Source organism: Netta rufina (genome assembly GCF_964035555.1).
Source record: "Netta rufina genome assembly, chromosome: Z".
Taxonomy (NCBI): domain Eukaryota; kingdom Metazoa; phylum Chordata; class Aves; order Anseriformes; family Anatidae; genus Netta; species Netta rufina.
This window is the reverse complement of record NC_140126.1, coordinates 16473427-16493852: the sequence shown is the minus strand read 5'-3', so window position 1 is coordinate 16493852 and position 20426 is coordinate 16473427. Positions and strand designations below refer to the sequence as shown.

At 38.4% G+C, this 20426-nt stretch overlaps 1 protein-coding gene across 1 annotated transcript in view; it reads right to left on the bottom strand.

Annotated features, from left to right (window-relative positions):
• The window catches only part of RAB3C (RAB3C, member RAS oncogene family), a 140446-nt gene that overhangs the window by 20516 nt on the left and 99504 nt on the right, over window positions 1-20426 (bottom strand). Inside the window, exon 4 of the mRNA XM_084305777.1 lies at window positions 2320-2444. Within this exon, the coding sequence (XP_084161903.1) occupies window positions 2320-2444 (125 nt within the window). The remainder of the gene's footprint in view (window positions 1-2319; window positions 2445-20426) is intronic.

The following is a 20426-nucleotide window of genomic DNA, read 5'->3' as shown; positions in this document are numbered from 1 at the left end:
TTCTTCCTTTCTTTCTTCCTTTCTTTCTTCCTTTCTTTCTTCCTTTCTTTCTTCCTTTCTTTCTTCCTTTCTTTCTTCCTTTCTTTCTTCCTTTCTTTCTTCCTTTCTTTCTTCCTTTCTTTCTTCCTTTCTTTCTTCCTTTCTTTCTTCCTTTCTTTCTTCCTTTCTTTCTTTCTTTCTTTCTTTCTTTCTTTCTTTCTTTCTTTCTTTCTTTCTTTCTTTCTTTCTTTCTTTCTTTCTTTCTTTCTTTCTTTCTTTCTTCCTTCCTTCCTTCCTTCCTTCCTTCCTTCCTTCCTTCCTTCCTTCCTTCCTTCCTTCCTTCCTTCCTTCCTTCCTTCCTTCCTTCCTTCCTTCCTTCCTTCCTTCCTTTCTTTCTTTCTTTTCCTGGCATTGTTTATTACAGCTGAGGGTTCTTGACTGTCTACCATGCAAACTTCCTTCTCGTCTTGCTAAATTCATGACCTTGGGGATTGCTTGTCAACTCACTGCATTAATCTTTCTATAGAGAAATGCTTTGAGGATTAGCAATTCAGATTAGTTATATGACTTTAAATAAATCTTCAAATTTGACATTGCAGACTTACTGAGTGTCAGACATTTTAGTGCCTGGTCAAAATTTGGGGTAAAATATACAGATACAGTTTTTGGATCACTTTCACCATTGAACACACTTTTCTAGAGCCTATTAAAATGAATAAATAAAAAAAATAAATATTAGAAATGATCACAAAGTGAACAACATATATATACATATCTACAATACATACAGTGTGACAGGTATTTCTGCAAAGAAAGGTACCACCTGTTAAAGTAGCATGCTATGGCAACCTTTTTGATTTTATTGCAAACAGTTAAAACTGTTTAAAAACTCAGTTAAAAACTGAGTTCTTCACAAACGTCAGCATTTTGTCTTGACTTCCTCATCCTGCTGTTAAATCTTTTCTGCCACCTTTCAAGGACTAATTTATGGTAATTTTTAAAGGATATTTATGAGGTGTGCTTTTGCTCATATGCTTACTTAGACAGACAAATAGGAAGGTTTGTCATTCTGATGAAATTATTTGCCAGGACAAACAACTGTAGAACTAGGAAAAATATTTTTTTAAAAATGAGGTCAGCAAGCTATGAAAATACATGTTTAAAATAAACAGCATGGGATTACAGCCAAAAAAGGTGAAACATCACCTTCTTTTGCTGGCTCCTATGCAAGCATTCTTAAAATACCTTCTCCCCAAAATACCCATATAAAAATAGTAATTAGGATATCTGAGTTACGCACATCACTCAAAAGAAGCTACCCTGTGCCTTTACCATAGTCAGTTTAAATAATAATAATAATAATCTAGTGTCCACTACACCATGGAAATTAGCCTGCAGTGATTCCAGGTTTTAATTTCCACAACTGTTGGGCATGCTTAGCAAATCAGCAAAGAGATTAGCAAATTCAGAGAAAAAATGGGCTGGGTAGTACTGTTGTGATGCTGTGGAGCTTTTCCATTGCAGTATGGCTGGGATCACCCCCAAACATCTCATAATACTGAAGAATATCACTGCTGGGCAGAAACAGGAAAATCAGAGGTTTTCACAGCTCTGTAAATTTCTGCAGGGACAACATTTGCCTGCTAGAGCGAGGCTCCGTGAAACAGAAGTTCATCTTATTTACACACCTGTGTGACTTACCTATGTGTTCTGTAAGTGAAGTGACAGCACTGGGAGTTGGACATTGGTGTCTTTCTGTTTTGGATTATTAGCAGTGGAAATCACAACCCAAATATTCAAGTTCTTGAAATTCCAGCTCACATTTTGAACAAAATTTCTCCTCTCTCCTTTTTTGTCTAGTTTTTGTTTTTGTTGTTTATTTTGTTTTATTTATTTTTCCTTCACTAGAACATATCTGCATATGGTTGTAACTACCTGCAGATACATGTATTGTATGTATTCACAGGCACATACAGAATCTTTCTCTGTTTACCACAAAGTCCATAACATACTTCCTATCTAAAAAGCAGCGTAAGAAATGTATTAGATATGTCTAAGCCTCTGAGCCAGCACTGGTCTTATGGACAAATTAAAAGACACGTCACAACTCTGCATAAGTTCATCTACAGACAGATGTTTAATATCTAATGATGTTAAAGTTTTAGTGATACCAACATGGGTGGTTTAGACTTCAGTCTACAGAAACAAAAAGGAGGCATTGTATGTTTGTATTTCTTTACAGTGAGTGTCTCATGAACATTTCATTACAAGTAGTGATTAATGAGATTAGTTCATGCAATTGTACAAGCAATCACAGCTTTTGGCATTTTTTTTTCTTACCAAGTTGCTCTGCTAAATGTTTGCCTCTCTCGGTGAAGATTACTCGCTCATCTTCCATGTCACACTTGTTACCAACCAAAATAACCTGGGCATTATCCCAAGAGTATGTTTTGATTTGAGTTGACCTTAAAAGAAAGACAGAGAGAAAAATGGAAGTCAAAGCAAAGCAAAAATTCCCCTTAAATCATTTTCAAACAGAATTGTAACACAGCAAACAAAGACAATAGTGATTTTGACATGTAGGGTAATGTGATTCTGTTTAATTCTAGATTTCCAAGAAACTAAGGATTATCTTCAGGAATTATTGTTACAGGGGTAATGTCAGCATAGGTCTTACTTTTGTTTGTTAAAACAAGACAATCTTTCAGCATTTTCTCCTGCCATCAACATTCTTTCTGTATTTTTAGAAATAAGCTGTGACACTTTCTCCCACACAATTAAAAAAAGTACTTTCACGTTTTAATGCAAAATTTATCATCTAAAACCAGAGCTTTGAAACAAAATCAACAGCTTATTCATATCTTATCTTTCACCTTTTAAAATTAGGATCTAAATTTATCAGCAAAACTTCAAAGCCGTTCTGTCTCCCTTCTGTTGTTTCTCTCCAGCACGTTCCACTACAGCTCTTTGATATACCAGGAAGACAGCAACATTTACATGTATTTTGTACATTAAACCATGGTCAGAGGCTGAGAATGAACTTTAGTTTTCCTTCCATTTAAATTATTCAAGCCCTAGTCTTGACTACAGCTGAATAAGAGTATCTTAGGCCTTGGAACACTATGAGGATGTTGAGTGCTGATGGTGAAAGAGCTCACCCTACAAAACTCTCTTCTGCAATTTGAATATGATACACCAAAGGGCAGCTTAGGAGTATGCTTGTAGCACCTCTCTACATAGTACTCTGCTAGTACTTGGGCCTGCTCTGTAGGAAGGAAAATTCCATGCCCTGGCTTCAGACTTAGCCAAGAAGGATGCTGCTGTCAGCATCTTCCAACAGAGAGCAGTACCTGCCCTTGAATGTAGCACAAAGTGCAATAAGCTTACTCTAAGCACGTTGTCTTTGTCTTTGTCTTGACTATGTATGCCTGGCTTTAGGCTCTGACTCAAGTGCTTGGTAGGATGCTGATATCTCTTCTCTTCCTTTACAATGAATGGAGAGTCAATTGGACAATACAGGGTACCTAGGAAAACTACATTGGAATAGAAACCAGCCTACTTAACTACACATGTGGGATACTTGGTCTGTATCAGAGCTCTCGGTCTCTGTAAGAGAAGATTTAATAACTTTAAAAATCGGTTTCCTAACCATTTGCAAAAATGATCCATGTGGGTGATACATTCACTAGTGCCCCCCTCTCATAACACATAACAATTTATCTCTACATAGTCATGGCAGAATGCTTCAAACACAAAAAAAGACCATGGTGTAGTCTGACACCATGAAAGAGAATATGGATCATATCTTCCCAGCTGTCTTTGCTTATCATGGGACCAGAGAGATGGATATAGACAAAAACTACTTCAGGTCATCTTTATATACCTGGCTCCAGTGCCAATGCCCTGTGGCATGAGTCAAAGCAGCCTGCTGCAGCTCACCTTTAAGCTACGTGTGATGGGTCTACTTTTCAGGGCGTGGGAATTTTAAAAGGAAGGATCACAGTGACTTTAGGGTTGTTCTACTTCACCAGAATGATCAAAAAGAAGCTGAATATACTCTGGTCTTTCTTTTAAGATATGAACACTGTGCTGTTTTAAATCTGTTAAAAATTACAGTAATTTGAGTGAGCTATCATAGGATACTATGACCAAAGCAGAGGTCAGACTTCCCTTTACACTTACATTTCAGTAAAGATACAATTTCTTGGAAAAAAGGGCACCATGCATCCATTTTGGCAGGAATGTACTTATGGAACCATGCTGAGTTCTTTGGAAAATCATGGTTAAGCAAAAGAGGATTATTATTATTTTTTTAATGAGAGTTACATTTGTCACCATAGTAACTTTGCAAATGCTAGTAACTCAAATGTCAGAGGCTGTCGGCCCACTAAGGACTCAATATCTTAGATTTGATCACTCATTATTTGGTGACAATCCCTATCCCTTATGACAGCAGGAAATTGAAGTAGTTTCAAAAGCAAATGTATAAAGTATTACATTTCAATGAAAGAATTAACTGCATATTCTAGAATATTTTAATATTTTCTCTGCCTTTTCTTTTCATGAGGGGGCCTGAGAGAGTGGCGTGGTGGAGCTTAGCTGCCCATCATTGTGAAACCACCACATCTGCACAGGTGAAATGTAAGAAATTAACGAATGAAAAAATATTTTTACACCAGTGTAAACAAAATTCATTCAGCCTTGTTTGTAGACTTCTGTTCCATTTAGCCTTACCTGAATTTCTTTGATAAAGAATGTAAGACCCTTCATTTTACTGCACCTGTGATTTTTTATTCTATATTTTATGAACTATGTTATACATTCTATGTATTATGATCCTGTGCATTCAAATGTTCCTCATTACCAAAGCCACTTATTTTGTTCTCAGACTTTTACGTCTGGTTTGCTAATGTATCGTCTTCTAGTTGTAGGGATTTTTAACCAACAAGAGAAGAGATCTTGTCCTTGATAATCATTCAAAACGCCTATGCTTTGTGAAAGACTCTGCAGTGCTAGGATACATCTGACTGACTGCATAAATCAGAGAAGTATATCCCCACATCAGTAGGAGTGTGGATTCAATGTGTACAATAGGCTTATCATGGTTATGTTTTCTTTTAGACATATATTTCCACTAATGGCTTCTATAGATATTTTTTTTTTTTTCCCGCGATTCTCCACAAAAGCCAACACACAGGTCATTTAAAAAAGAGATTTTGCTGTTCCATAAATGTATGGCCTTTCAAGTGACCAAAGCTTCTGAATTGTCCAAAACATTGTCCTTGTAAAGAACTTTAGCCTCAGAAAGACTGAAGATATGAAAAGACATGGTTGATGTTTGCAGCAAGCTGAATACAGCAGTTCTTCAGTCTGACTGCCCTGGTGTATGTCAATGGTAATTCACCCTGTAAATCTTTCACATTCTAGTAGTATGGTAGGCAGGCAATCTGCAACATGCTTGAATTTTTATAATGTATAGACACTAAAGGAGCAGATTAATGCAGGAGTTCAATGATCCATTACTTTCAGTGATCAACGCAGGACTCATTCTCCCTGTACTGTGATTCTGCCATAATCCCTGTCAGAAAAGAGCACTTGCTGAATGTTAACTAAAGCAAAGCTATTTTCTCATCTTAAAACAGCACTGTGTTTTGCAGTAATAGTTCAAAATACTGTAAAGTTACATTGATAAATCTCTGAAAGAATTTTGGATTGTTATGGCAGAGGTCTGTCAAAGATCAGATGGAAGTTTTTTGTTCTGTTTGATGGACTGAAGTATTCTGTGAAAAAAAACGTTCAAAGGGCAGGTTTTTTATCCTGATCTGTTTAAAATAAAGCCTAAAGAAATAGCTACTCACACTGGCCTATTTCCATTTGCACAATTCTTCAGTACGGGCATTGTACCTTGTCCTGCTCCTATGAATTACCTTATAATAATACTTATTTCACATGATATTTTTTTTCTGAAAATATTGCTTATTTGAACAATAGATTATAACAGGATTTTGTAATGCTGCTATTTCTGTCATTTACTGAAGGAGTGAATATAAGCAGTGCTTCCTAGACAAAGTTGTCCATTGTTACCTCATTTTTCATGAGCACACAGGTTTTGAAGTGAATATTACCATGTTTAAAATAGTCAACACAGTTATAGAATTAAGACACTATTATCATGCACAACCCCCTCAAAGTCAGCCAAAAAAACAGTATTAAATTTCACTTCTAGCTGTAACAAAGCATAGTGAAATATGCCTTCATGACAGAGATGAAACAGTAGGTAAAAGGTCTATGTTGCAACACTTTATCTTTCGGGAAAAGATCAGGTATAAGCTCAAAGGCCTATGTCTATTTTCAGGTTAGACTCTGCTTGAGCTCTGCAAAATAATCAACTGAATAAAGAACTTGGTAGGGAGACTGAAACCAGCCACAAAATAACTAAAGTAAATTAAACTAAACTAAACTAAACTAAACTAAACTAAACTAAACTAAACTAAACTAAACTAAACTAAACTAAACTAAACTAAACTAAATGCAGAAACCCATTGTATTCCCCCACCTCTGAACATACAAGAGCTTCAAATAGCTGTTCCTGTAGCACTGGGGTGTGTGTGAGCGTGTGTCTGTGTGTCTGCATGTGTGTGTGTGCAGGCAGCATACAGGGCATATTTGCACAGGGTGATGGAGTGCAGTTCAGAAATACACAGCCCCAGCTATCCACATAGCTGCGATGCTGGTCACTAGCACAGAGTAGTGTGGGTAGCACTGCTGTGATGTTACTGTTGTAACAGGCTGACCTCTTCATGTTAAATTATGTGATAAAAGCTCATCTGCACATTCACAAAGTAGCACAGACAGACAATGGCAGATTAAGGAACCCAAATCATATCCTGGCCTTAGCTGCTCCCAGGCCTATCACAAGAGCCATCAGTCTGTCAAATGTCCACATACACAAGCCCAGAGGAGGACAGGGGCACAAAACAGGTGGAAACCCAAACTAAGGACTCAGAAGGAGGAACACCAGTTCTGAGCCCTTCCCAGGACTGCCCCAGGAGGCCCAATGGTCCAGACCTGACACTCATCACTATGGGTCAACAAGGTTTTGGGCTTGGTGGGGTTACTGTCCATGGGTTACAGTACACATGATAGGATGCAGAGGATGAGCATTTCAGGATTGCATAGAACATTATAGCATGTTGAGAGGAGGAATTGAAGGCAGGAAAAGGGAAGGAATAAAGTGATCTGGGCTTGAAAAAGTGTGGCAAAATAGAAGCATAAGAGCTAAAAAAAATAGGTCTGTGATGTGCTGAGCTGGCTGTCTGGTACCCTTGTCTGGTGATGCTGCAGCAAACAGAGTGAGTAGAGGTGTGTGAGGGATTGCATGCACACTGGCAAAGTTCGAGCAAGCCTAGATGGTGAGTAGGTGAAGTGGCCTTTGAGCAGGGGGAGTCTCTAAGGGCAAGAGCAAGGGGGAGTTGGCTACTAGTGCCTAGGGGAGTCCTGGACAGCTGTGTGTGTGCCTCTCTGTGTATGTGCACCTGTGTACATCAGATGTTTTGTACCTGCAGCTGGAGTGGGGCTGTGGCATGAGAGACTTTTATGTCTGGGTGCCAGCAACTGGGGAGACCAGCAACTAGGAGCAGCTACTGAGCAGTCTGAGTGTCAGTGCCCCACCGTATATGTGGATCCACACCATATACATGTGTATGAATATATTTGTATACTTATACATATTCTTGCTAGTGGATGTCCATCCTGATTTGCCAGGGATGGTAACAGGATGAGCCTGTTGGTGCTGTTTGTGTTCATGTGAATACTCTGCATGTCTGTCTGTGAGTCTGGGTGACCAACCATGTGTATATATATGTACACGTATATATATGGGATATACATGTGCTCTGTGTTTATGTGCCGGCTGGAAAGGCATCTTCAGACACACTGCCAGTTGGAGCATGGAGCTGCAGCAGCCTCGCCTCTCTGGGGCTGCCATGCCCCGTGATATATTTTTCCCTAACAGACTTAGCTCAGCTACTCCTGGGTAACACTGCATTGTACAATGCAGGAACTGCTACAGGACCTAAACCTGCCACTTGTTGTACCTGATGTTGATACATTTCAGGTTGTATCCACTGATTTGTATACCAGAGGATTCACTCTGAATATTATCTCCAAAGGATCACTTTTTAATAACTTTCATATGTCCAGAACAAGCATTAATCTATCTCAGAATAGTCTCTAGTATATTCTTACCCACAGACAGCAAGGATGACAAACAAACATTCTAGATTAAGATATGTTCATAGAGTAAGTATATCTCTCAAGAATATGAGCTTTTAGAGCCAGCTGTAATCCACATACTACTGTTTGGACCCAGAGACCTCCAAGGGCATATACAATCCCTATAGGACCTAATTTCCTTGAGTTTTTTATTATGTAGTAAGCCACATACACTGACAGCACAGAATCAACTTAATGAAAATACTCTAATACTCTAGAGGGGACCATGTTAATATTTTTTCCAGCAAGTTCAGGGAACACGTTGTACGTCTGATGTTCTGGTTTCAGCAAGAAGGATGCAATTAATTGGAGTGCACAGTACTGCCAGGAAAAAAAAAAAAAAAAAAAAAAAAACACTACCAAAACGTTTTTAATTTTTGAAGCTACTGTCTTGTTTATTTCACTGGTTGATCCTAAAAACTCTCCCATCTCTGTGTCCAACGTGATTCTTCCAAAGCTCATTAGCTAAATTAAATTACCAGAGGCTGCATGGTAGTGATAGGACCTGGGGTGGAGTCCAGGTTATCTGTTCTAAAACTTTCTCGGTTTCTTAAACTATTTGGTAAGGTAGAATGTCAGAGGAGCAGCTGTGAGTTTTGAGGTGTGTTCAAAAGCACACAGTGCCCACAATTAAACTGCCCTTTATTTGCAGATGAGTGTGTTGGTTGCCTGACCACCTCTGGGCAGGAAGGCTGGCTCTCCTTTCACAGAATCACAGAATTTCTAGGTTGGAAGAGACCTCAAGGTCATCGAGTCCAACCTCCAACCTAACGCTAACAGCCCTCTTGTAAATGAGGCAATGGAGAATGTTGTTCCCTCAGTCCCCTTCCTATGATGTGGGAAGGTATGGAACAGCTTCCCCCCATCACAGACTGGGATGGAAAGAGGAAGGTCTACCATTCCCATCTTTCCAGGGGATAGGATCATCACATCAGGAGCCCTTTCCCACTCTCACTGTCTGGGAGGAGCTCTGGCACTCTCCCCAATAAGGCTGTCTTTTCCACAGGGTGAGCCTGAGGTCTCCCTCATACTACCAAATGTCTTCTACACTTCAGTATGCACCATATGTTCCATTCCTTTCCCATAGCCTCATATATTTCTCCTAAAACCTATTATTCCCACCAAACCTGATAGGTCATTTTTCCTTCAGAAATGCCCCTTGAAGATTTCCCATCTCTGCTCTCTATCTCACTCACTTTGGGGATGTGATGGAGATAGATCTGGTACAGGATTTTTCTATACATTAAATGAATGCAAGGCTCAGTCTCAGTGGCCATTTGGAAGCTGGCGCTGTACCAGCTGCTCTGCACTTGGCACTCAGACCCTGCTGCAAGGAGGGCAGGGAGAGAAAGGGCCTTAGGCCTTCCATCTGTCCCCCAGAATAACCCACTGTTAGCATGAGATAAACCATACAAAGCACAAAAAGCTCCCAGAAGAAAAAACAAAACAAAACAAAACAAAACAAAACAAAACCTTACTGATGGGGATTTTGAAAAAAGTGCTAGTATAAACATTTAAAGCACTCGGAGCAAAAAGAAACAAACAAGCAAACAAACAAACAGGACAGAAGAGTCCTGGAATAGCCTCAGGCTTTTGAGTGCTCATTTGAATAATAGATTCCTTATTGCCATGATTACTGGCATAGTAGGAATATGCAAGCAATAATTAGAAATAACAATAATAATATCGAAAAGAAGATACCAACTTTTGCCAGGTTTGCCAGTTTTGACAAACTGTTGGGATAAATGCTGGGATAATACACAGCCCCAAGAACCAGATCAGAACTAGCTTTGAGAAACAGCTCAGGATCTTTCCTCCTTCAGTTACTGATGTGAAAATTGTGGGTATCTGCAAATTTTAAACTATTTCTACTGTTTCATCATTTTGGTGTGATAGAGCTGAAGGCCATAAAAGCTCAATGATTATGGTTAATGCAAATTCCTTTACCTCTTTCCTTCATGAACTCCTTCATAATTATTGAAGCAACTAATGAAAATCAAGAAAAGCAATCAATATATAAATTAATTATCAATATAGAAAGCTGAGGTAGATGAACCTCTGATTGTAATGGGGGAATTGTGCAGAGGCATGCCCTTCCCGTGAGGATTCATAACTAGCAGGTGTCCTAGCATCACCACTTTTAATCAGAGTACATGACAAGCATACTGATTTTGAGATATTTCAGTGATGGCACCAACACCTGCTGACAACAGAGAAGAAGCTAAGATGTCAGAGCAACATAGGAGTATTGAAAATGGATGGAGGGGCAAAAGGGAGAACAAAAAAACAAAACCAAAACAAAACTTCCATCCTCAGTACCACAAAGCAGTAAGTAAAAGAAACTGGGGAGAAGTGAAGGTAATAACAAAAATGGAATATACCAACCTCTCTACTCTTGCAACAGACCTGGATACATGAATATTAGCCAAGGCTGACTGTGTTTGATGTTTCTGTTATTATTTACACAATATTATGTCTTCTTTCTGGATTGAAATTAATTTAAAAAAAATGCCTTACATTTGTGAAATAAGTCAATATTCAAATAAACCAGAATACCAATGATTTGTCACTTCTGACAGGTTTTATCTTCCTTGTGCAGCGTCTAGGAGTGCAGACCTTGCAATGAAAGGCTACACATTTAACCTTCCCTTGGAAGAAGATAAATCGATGATGCCGAAGCTGTGTGACAGGTATGACACTAACAAATATTGGGTTCATTTTCAGTCAGCAGACTAGTCAAAATGAACATTGCACAGAACATCACAGGTTTGCACATTTGCAGTAGGAAGGTCTACTTTAAGCAAAATAAATTCAGCTTTGCCAGTGAACAAACCACAAAAATTAACCTAACAGAAAACTCCACTACAAATTTCTAAAGCCATAACTTTATTTAGAAAACCACATGCCACATTTCAATTTTGTCAGGTTATAAAGAAAATCAAAATGAATCCAGTCATTTTATTATTTTTTATAATACTATGCAAGGAAGTGTAACAACATTTTGCAAAAAGTTCGGCTACTCAGAAAAAAATGAACAAAGAAATGAAGAGAGAATAGCTAAAAGTATAAAAACTGATTTTCTCTGTGTTTATGATATTTACTCTTATGAAATTTTCGTAGTGACAATCCACTACCCCTGTATGGAAGGGGTATATATGCTTCCTCAATAATATCCAGTCTTGGGAATGACCTGGGTCTGCTTTTAATAAAACACAATAAGAACTGACATGTTATTGATAACTACATAATTCTGTGTAGTGCCTGAGATGGGAGATAAGCATCAATGAGATTCATCAATCAGAATTTCCTTTCTTTCTAATCAACCATTACTATCTGTTCTTACCTTACCCACGGAAGTGCCTTCCCATCCAGAATCCTCTGCTGAGCACTTTATTGAATTACATTTCATTTTTAATGTAATATACAAATAATATTCTTAATAGCCCTTGAATTAGCTTTCATTCCTTTTCTGTACAGTGTTGTTTCAAATAACAATATTAGGTGACTGTGGTCAGAAAAAGATTCATTTTTGACACTAAAATGTAAGTCCACAAGATAATGGTATACGATGTCAAATTAATATGTTGTGGGCAAAAGATGTTCATGTTCAAAAGCTGTAATTCTTTTGTAGTCACTTTAGAAGGACCAAGCCTGCAGGGCATGCTTAATCTGTATTAATCAGGTTGTAGACGTCCTTTGTTTTTGCATGATCTCTCCATCCTGCTTTGTTCCCACTGTTAAACATACCTTGAAACTGCTTTACAACACCAGTGTAGCAGGAGTCCAATTATGTACTTGCCACATAAATAAATAAACAAACAGTATTAGAAGTTAGTACTCCTGGCTATTTCTTTAGAAGAAAAGCCCACCAGCAGAGATGTTTTCCTATTTATATCGCCAACAACTGGCATGTAAAAAGCTGACAGTAAGCCTAAGAACATCCTTAGGTGGAGTATGGTCCCAAAATACAGTATGTTACCCTGATGTTGTACACCCTAGAGGCTTTTGGTCTTGGAGGCAAATGACAGAGTACTTGTATAGAAGCTTCTGACATACTGCTGAGCAAGGCAGACTTTGGCTGAAGATGTGCAGAATCAATGAAAGACAATAATTTTTCTACCCTGTCAAAGCCAAGTGAATTTATTTCATTTTCTGATGTGTAATATATACTTCTCTTACAGGCTTTCTGTTTGGAAAAGCTGAGCAGATGCTTACACAGACAGCAGAGAAAAGACAATATGTGCTGTGTTAGGCAATAAGGGCAGAGAGATCTTCCAACCCACTTCTTCTATTTTGTGTCATGACAAAACAGTATTAAATACATTTCAATATTTAGTTCTTATTCACAGGAGCAAAAAGTTCTCTTCTACAATGAGGTTTACTTATGAGTAGACCAACTAGTAAAACACATTTTTCACAGTGGGACACAATAACGATACATGTTAATGAAGAGTTTTTAAGTCATGGGTAATGCTGCAAGCTGTGCCATACTGTGGGAAGTGATTTAGTAACTCACCACACAGACAAAAGGCTGTACATTTTAATTTTCTCCCCACTGAGAAACCCATGGTTAAATTATCATCCTTCAAAGCTAGTACTACACATGCACAGTGCACACAATCAAAGATTAGGGCTTGAAAGGAGAAGAAAAAAAGTATTTTCAGGGAAAATAATATTCATGGAAACAATTAAAAGGCAAAATACAGTTTCCAGTCACACATCTTCTGACTGTCCCCTAGGTTTCATGTTCCAGATGCTTCCAAATAAACGATCCTGTTAATCACCAATTTATGTTGATTGCACAGGCTGTCGCTGGAACTCTGAGTAATGACCCTAATCAATACAGCTGATCCTTACTCCTCTGTTTGAAAAAACATAGCTGTGAGATAAGGGAGGACTGAAGACATTTACTAAAGCAACTACAGTACCTGCTCGAGTATATTACATTTTTGAGAAAATGAGCAATTTGCTGTCACTTTAATTTTTTTTTTATTTTCTTTTGCTTGCCGTTTTGTGTCCATGTATATATGTATTGGGAAATATATAGAGACACATATGTATGTGTTCTCACAGTTTCTGTTTTTCTTTCTTGCAGTGACATGCTTTTGATATTTTAGAGAGAGAGAAAGAGAGAAGGGATATTGAAACTGAGCAAGTCCTCCTGGTCCTGCATGACTGGATCTAATACTTTCCTCTTCACAGCATCAACAACTGTTCCCATAACCCCAGATGGCACTATTACAAAGAGCCTCTTTTGTTTTTGGAGTTATTTTTTAGCCTCCCACCTCCTGCCCCACAGAGCACCAGCAAAATTATAGTGTTTTGGAGGTAGCTATTTATTTTTTTTTTCAAGTTCTCTCAGTTTGTAATACCATCAATAGTCCTGTAGCTGTAATATAGCAGATTTATTTTTCATTTCTACTCTTTTTTAAATAGCAAATCCATATTCATACTGGCAACATATATGACAATTATCTAGCAACAAGCAATCCCTACTTCAGGGAACATCTCATTCTTTGGAATTCTGCAATTCTCCATTGCAATTTGCATGGAGAATTTGCAATTCTCCATGACTTTTTACTGTCAGATCTTCAAGAAATTCGATTTTTTTTTTTTTTTTTTTTTGTAGCTATTAATCCCTTCTTGTCTGCTTTGCCAGGAATGCCTTCCAAATTTCTCTCAATTCTCAAAATCACTACTTTTGATTTTATTTCCTCGGTTGTTTTAGCTTTCTTTTTCTCAAAAAAAAAAAAAAAAAAAAAAAAGAAGAATTATTCTATTGCTTCTCTTATATCTGATCTTGTTAGATTATTTTGCCTTATTTTTCTTATTCAGTGTTTTGCATAACATCTTTCATAAGAACTCAGTCTTACATGTACATACACTGTGTTCTGAGATGCCGGTGTACATTTTTTAACAAAGAAATTAAAAAAAAAGAAAATGAGACCTAATTTAAATCACTAGAAAAGGTAAAGGGAGAAACCTGTGATAAAATATTGTGGACTATCCTAGTTAAAGATCCTTCCAACATACAAGCCACATGTCAAGTCTACCATATGAATTATTTGACTTCTTGTTGATGAGATAGACTGGACTATTTTACTAAAACATAGAGAATATTTGTCCTTTAAAATGCTACATTTTACACCAGAATTGGTATAAATCCTACCAACATTTTGTCTTAAATAACCTTAAGCTTGTTATTTCCTGGAGGCAGAGCTCAGGAAAAATTTGGAGCTATGAAAGCTCAAAACTGAGATGCCACCATTGTGTCCTTGCAACATTGCCTGTTGGGAAGCAACTTCACTGTGAGGCTGTATACCTGCAAGCACAAAAGACCTGAGGTCTGAAATTTTGAGTCATTATGGCCTAGTTTTCATCTGAACACTTGAGCTTTTGCCTTTTCTCACAGATACCTGAAAGCGTATTGACAAAATGGCAACTACCTTAATACAGCTGTTAAATGATACTGGTTAATCAGACAAATATTAGTTATATGATTGTACCTTTTTTTTTTTTCTTTGAGGCTCCAAAGGTAAGTTTTCCTTTAGAGCCTCCAGGCACACTTTGCTTTTGGGATTCTGCTGTTCAAAACTCTTTTTGTAAGGGCTGCCAGGAGAAAAAGACAACAGCAGCAAATGTTTGTCCACAGCCTGCCTGGCACAGGGTGGCAGGACTGTCCTGCTGACTTACCCTGCCAGCAAGTAAACTGCAGGTTTATTTCTGATGAGTCAGAGTCTGATGAGAGGCATTAGACTTTAGATTTTGTTCCTAGGATAAGAAGTTAAGCAAGGAAGTTAAAAAAAACAAAAAAAAAACAAACAAAAAACCACCACCACCAACAACAAAAAACTAACAACAACAACAAAAATGTCTTTGTGTAGCTTTCATACATCGGGCTTTTGTTATCTATCACAGTCCTTAAGGAGCAAAAGTGCACTGCTTGTCCCTGACCCCAGAAGCCAGAGACAAAAAGAAGCCCTGAATATGGTGGAAGACGTTGGCAACATATGCAAGTGTGAAATTTGGAGATGAGATCTAAACTTTCCAAACGTTTGAAAACTGAACACAGTAGCATTTCAATATAATAGTTTAAACTACCTTCTAGGGATCATGTTGAATACTCATAAAGTTTATCTCACTGTGTCTCCATGAATGCTTAATAACATATCACTTAAACCATGCTAGCTAACACATTTTAAGGTTACGGCTTGTTTCCTGTGACAAAAACTAACTGTAATGTTGTCTTATTGACACTTTTATTGTTGACTCCCACCGCTAGAGACCCCCCTCAGAGGACATAACTATGTGCATCAAACATGCCTTTTGGGTAGACAGGAATCTTAGGACAGAAGGCTTAGAAAGACTAGTGTCACAAAATGGGAAGCTCAGCAGTGAAATTGTTTTGTATCCCCAGTGTGGTAGAGGATTATGAGAGATAAGATTGCTGAAATAACGTACTAGAAAAATCAAGATAATAAAATATTTCCTATGTACTGTTCCAGAAATGAAAGCCTAATGTCACAAACCAGTATGGGTGAATGAATAAATTGGACAGTAGAATTTCATAAGGCATGAAGTACTGGAAATGGCTGCACTTTACCAGAAAGTATTTCCAGCAGGGACTACACCAAGAAAATGTATTTTGCTGTCATACACTGCCAACCCTGATAATATAACAAAACAAAACATAGCAGCAAAACTTTTGCCAGTATAATCGCATCTCTATTAAAAGATTTCTCTTGGCAGAGTGAGATAAGTTGAGTCACAACTCCTTGCAGCTGTGACAATGATGGGCTGGCAGAGATCTTTTTGGGTGCAAGTCATTTGGTCTACTGTAGACAATTACATTAGAATAAGATGACTAATGAGCTAAAAGTGTCTTTTTTTTTTTTTTTTTTAGCCACTGACTAAAAGGGATCCTCATGCATTTAATTTGGATATGGATGTCTGCAATATATCAGCTAAATTTATTCTGAGAGTCTCACCCACGGCTTTGGATGTTGTCAAGGTCCCTAAGGTTACAGAACTCACTAACAGACTGTAAGATTTGTCTACAGAATAACAGTATCAGGTGAAGGCTTCCCATACACCTCTACTTCACAGATGTAAACTTGCAAACGCCTCCAACCAGACTTATCTCACACCGAAGAAAGACTTCTGCAGAGCTGTAACACTCAGGAGACAGTTTAGCTAACGAACTTAAGTGAACTTCATTGGTAAACATTTCTAGCCAAGGCTGATTCCATAAGGCATATTTGCTATCTGCAACTCATGAAGGAAAAACAGAGGACTTAACTTGTGGCAGACCATGGGAACAGCTGAGTACAATTGTGAGTGTATTGCAGAACTGCAAAAGGGTTACAGTCTGGGGCAAGATGGCACCATATCCCGCTATCCAGCTTCCTTTTCCCCTTCCCTGTAGGGTCCCCACCATCTGATCTCTTTCTCAAAAGGAGCAGAGGGACTCTCCTCTTTCGTCTCTGCTGTGGACAGAGTATTATTCTCCTTGTATTCATCCCTGTGGTTTCAGTATAAACTATGCATCCTCAGGACAGGTGATAAGAAAATGTGTTTCATCTTGCTTCTTGCAAGGGCAGGTCAACGTGTTATCTTCTTTAGGTATCTGGACAAGCTTGATGTGGACCTGAAGAATTATGTGGAGGTTTGGGCATGTTCACCAGATGAGCAAAGCCAATGTGATTGTCTTTGTACATGAAGAAATCTCATGGACATCATCCCAAACCTTAAACAGAGTTTCAGGCTCAGCTTTGCCTGTTTCTTACCATTAGAAACGTGTAAAGACCCCAGCCTGGAACTAGAAAGATGTTAGGTGCAGGGACCTGCATTTCCCACAGTGCAGATGCTGGTAAGGATTCAGATGTAATTAAGGAAACTGGGATTCTGTGGATCACTCACAATCATTAAGAAATCCTTGTAAGAATGCTAAGTGATGCAGCAATTAGCTCTGTAGGAATCATTTGACTACATATGTCCAGAAAGAGCTGTTAACTAAGCACTAAACACATGCAAATGTAAGCATTTGTATTCAAAGGAAGACAAGGGAACTAACCTAACTGCCACAGATATGGAGGGAAAAAAATATATATATATATATATACACACACACACATTTCTTTCCTTATGTTTACTTTGTCTGTACCAGGTCATCGATGACTACTCAAAATGGAATGACTCTACCCATTGTTTTGGAAGCTTTGATTTGTTATGCAAAGTCTCAGCATCCATTATCCCATAATTCATTATTTTCTTAAAAAGAGAAAACTTCAGCCATTTTGTTTGTTAAAATTCCTAACAATACCAGGTAAAAGCAGTGCAACTGCTTGCACATGCAGGGAACCTGAAGTTCAAGTGCTTCTAGCAGTCTCAGTCTGAGTTGCATCTAGTTCTGCTGGATGTAACTCAGACAGCTATATCAGAATCTCCACATGAAGAGAAGTCCTCATCTTACCACATCTGTGAATGATGCCACACTGGACTGTGATGGCATTTGGGGAATAATCACACATTTTTCTACTCTGATCAGCAGAGCTAAGCAAGGCTAAAAGAGAAGACTGATGTATCTGAATTACCTGATGGTATTAACTAACCACCGTGTTCCACAACAAAGAGAGACCATGATGGGCTGGAAATCTAGGCAAGATCCTGGATTTCACTAAAGCTAAATTCTATATACAACATTTGACTGTGATATTTTTGTTTTTCACAGCTGAATTTAAGGTTACAAGAAATCTGGCTTTCTTTAAACATACCTTTGTCATCATCTCATGGGTCTAGAGCAAGAAATCTCTGGGCATAAAACCCTTACCTCTCAGAAATTTCAGACAATATTCATTGTCTCCTTAGCAGTGTGTGCTGCTCTGAGATAATTAAGTCCTTTAGATATAAGAACTTCAGGTAGTGTACAAAAAAAAAAAAAATTAGTGGTTGGTTTCTAGCTCTTCAAGTCTGAATGTTGATCTCCATTTTCAAGATTTACACAGGACAGCTGAAAGATCATCTCATGATTGCCATCTAACATGAAGACTTTAATGATAGCCATGCTCACAGACATGAGGTATTGCCTGTAACTAGGCTTTTGTATCGTAGATTATGGACTTCCAGATTGGGGAACTGCCAGTGGTACCCATCAAATACTAAAGAGAATGTCAATGAAATTCTATTGACAGAAAAAAAGAAATTTCAAGCAAGTTGTTTAGTCTCATCAGAGACTGTGTTCTGCCATGCAACTAAACTTCCGCACACTTTCGGGGGGGTTGGGTACACAGAGACCCCTGGAGAGCATGCACTGTGCTTCCAGAAGAATGGGCCTTGTCCTTGGACCTAGTGCTTCCTATAGGAATCCCATGACTTCCAGGGGAGCATCTGTACCTTCAGTCTTCCACACAGAAGCAGAGAAGAGAACTTGAGCGACCAGGTTTGAATCTGCATTGCCCTTTCTGATTCTTCACAGCAGCACTGAATAGATTAATCATTTGTTAAACAGATTTTAACTTCTACCCCCCTGGACATCTGGCAGGGGAAGGACTTAGAATGGAAAAGAGGATGTGGCTCAGAAAGAAATAATGAGATATCTGAAACCAGTCCACTAAAGTGGGGTATGCAGGAACAGATGTTAAGGGGTAATCAAGTACCTCTTCTAACATTTGTGACAGGTATTCTCAGAAGGCTGAAGTACAACATTGGCCTTAATCAATTTAGCACAGCAAGGTAAATCAGATTAAAAAAAAAAAAAAAAAAAAAGGACCACAGAAAATGACACAAAAGGTACTATTAATTTGCTGTAAACTGCACATTACATATTTCCACATCAGCAGAGGTGAGTCTGAGCAAAAAAGAAAAGAAAAGAAAGAAGAGCAAGTCTGAGAGAAAAACAGAAACACCCCTAATGTTACTAAAGGCCAGAAAAAAATGTTCTATTTTTCATTAATGTGATTGCTAAATTAGAAAGTCTTTCCTTCCTCTGATCAGTGTTGCCTTAAAGGTTTTCCTAGATCTTTATGAATAGCATTAGAAAACCCTCTTTGGATTCTAAACAATGGCTGCTTAAACAGAAATCTAATGAATACCCAGTATTAAACAAAAATAAATTCCTAAACACAAAAGACACCTATCAATGATATAAATCCTTAATATCAAAATCCTTAATGAAAATTCAGTTTGCTGATTCACTTCCAACCTATGCACGGCAAAAATAAATATTGAAAAGCAGGATAAATTAACAACGTGCTCTCGGTCAGCACAAAAAGGACTTGAATATAAACAACTCACCTGAGGAGAAGAGAGCTATGAGAAGTAGGAAGCTGCTACAGCACACACCAAGAAGGAGTTGGGCCTATAGCATGCAGAAGCAACGTGCACAAAGCCATCTTTGGCTGCTCTCGGAGGAGAGGCAGGGGTGCTGCAGGAAGATGCCACAGAATCCTTATATGGAAAGGAGACAGCGTGGAGCAGCATGCAAAGCAGGGCGAATTAAATGTGCTGATTAAACGAACAGCTTGCTTTTTGTACTTCAGCGAAGTTCAAAGCCTTCCGTCCGACCACTTTAAGCATACCTAGCAATCAAATAAACGACTTGCATTGTAAAACCCTCATGCAGGGAAACAGTAGGTAATGCAAAATTGATCTCTGTATGTGCCTCTGTTCCTCACCTTTGTTCAGGGTTTTAAAAAGAACACGTAATACTTTTTGATGCAGGTAAAAACACTAAAGGTAGGGGGAAGGGAGAGACCCTTCACTCTATATACAAAGAAGCTGAGGACAACCTCCTCTATCCTGACCCTGGAAAGAGGAGCCAAACAGGATCCCACAAAATTACACTGCAGGCATGCTGAAAACTCATTCCTTGCGCACAGATCTTTAGCTAAAGAATTTGTGGTGAAATGGTTGGCATTGCCTGCCCTGTTAAGTGTGTGTCTCTAAGCAGCAGGACACCTGGGCTCTAATCCTGGTTGTAACATAGTCTTACAGCTGACTACACATCCTCAGCAGGGAGTAAGGCAGGTGGCCCTGAGGACTCACTGAGAAGAGTAGGAGATCTATGCTTCTATGATTCTAATACCTTCAATTAGAAGGGACAAAGGAAAAGCAAACACACCAGAACTTGAATTTTAATTCCTCTGGTTGAGGACAAGAAGAAGAAGCATTTTTGC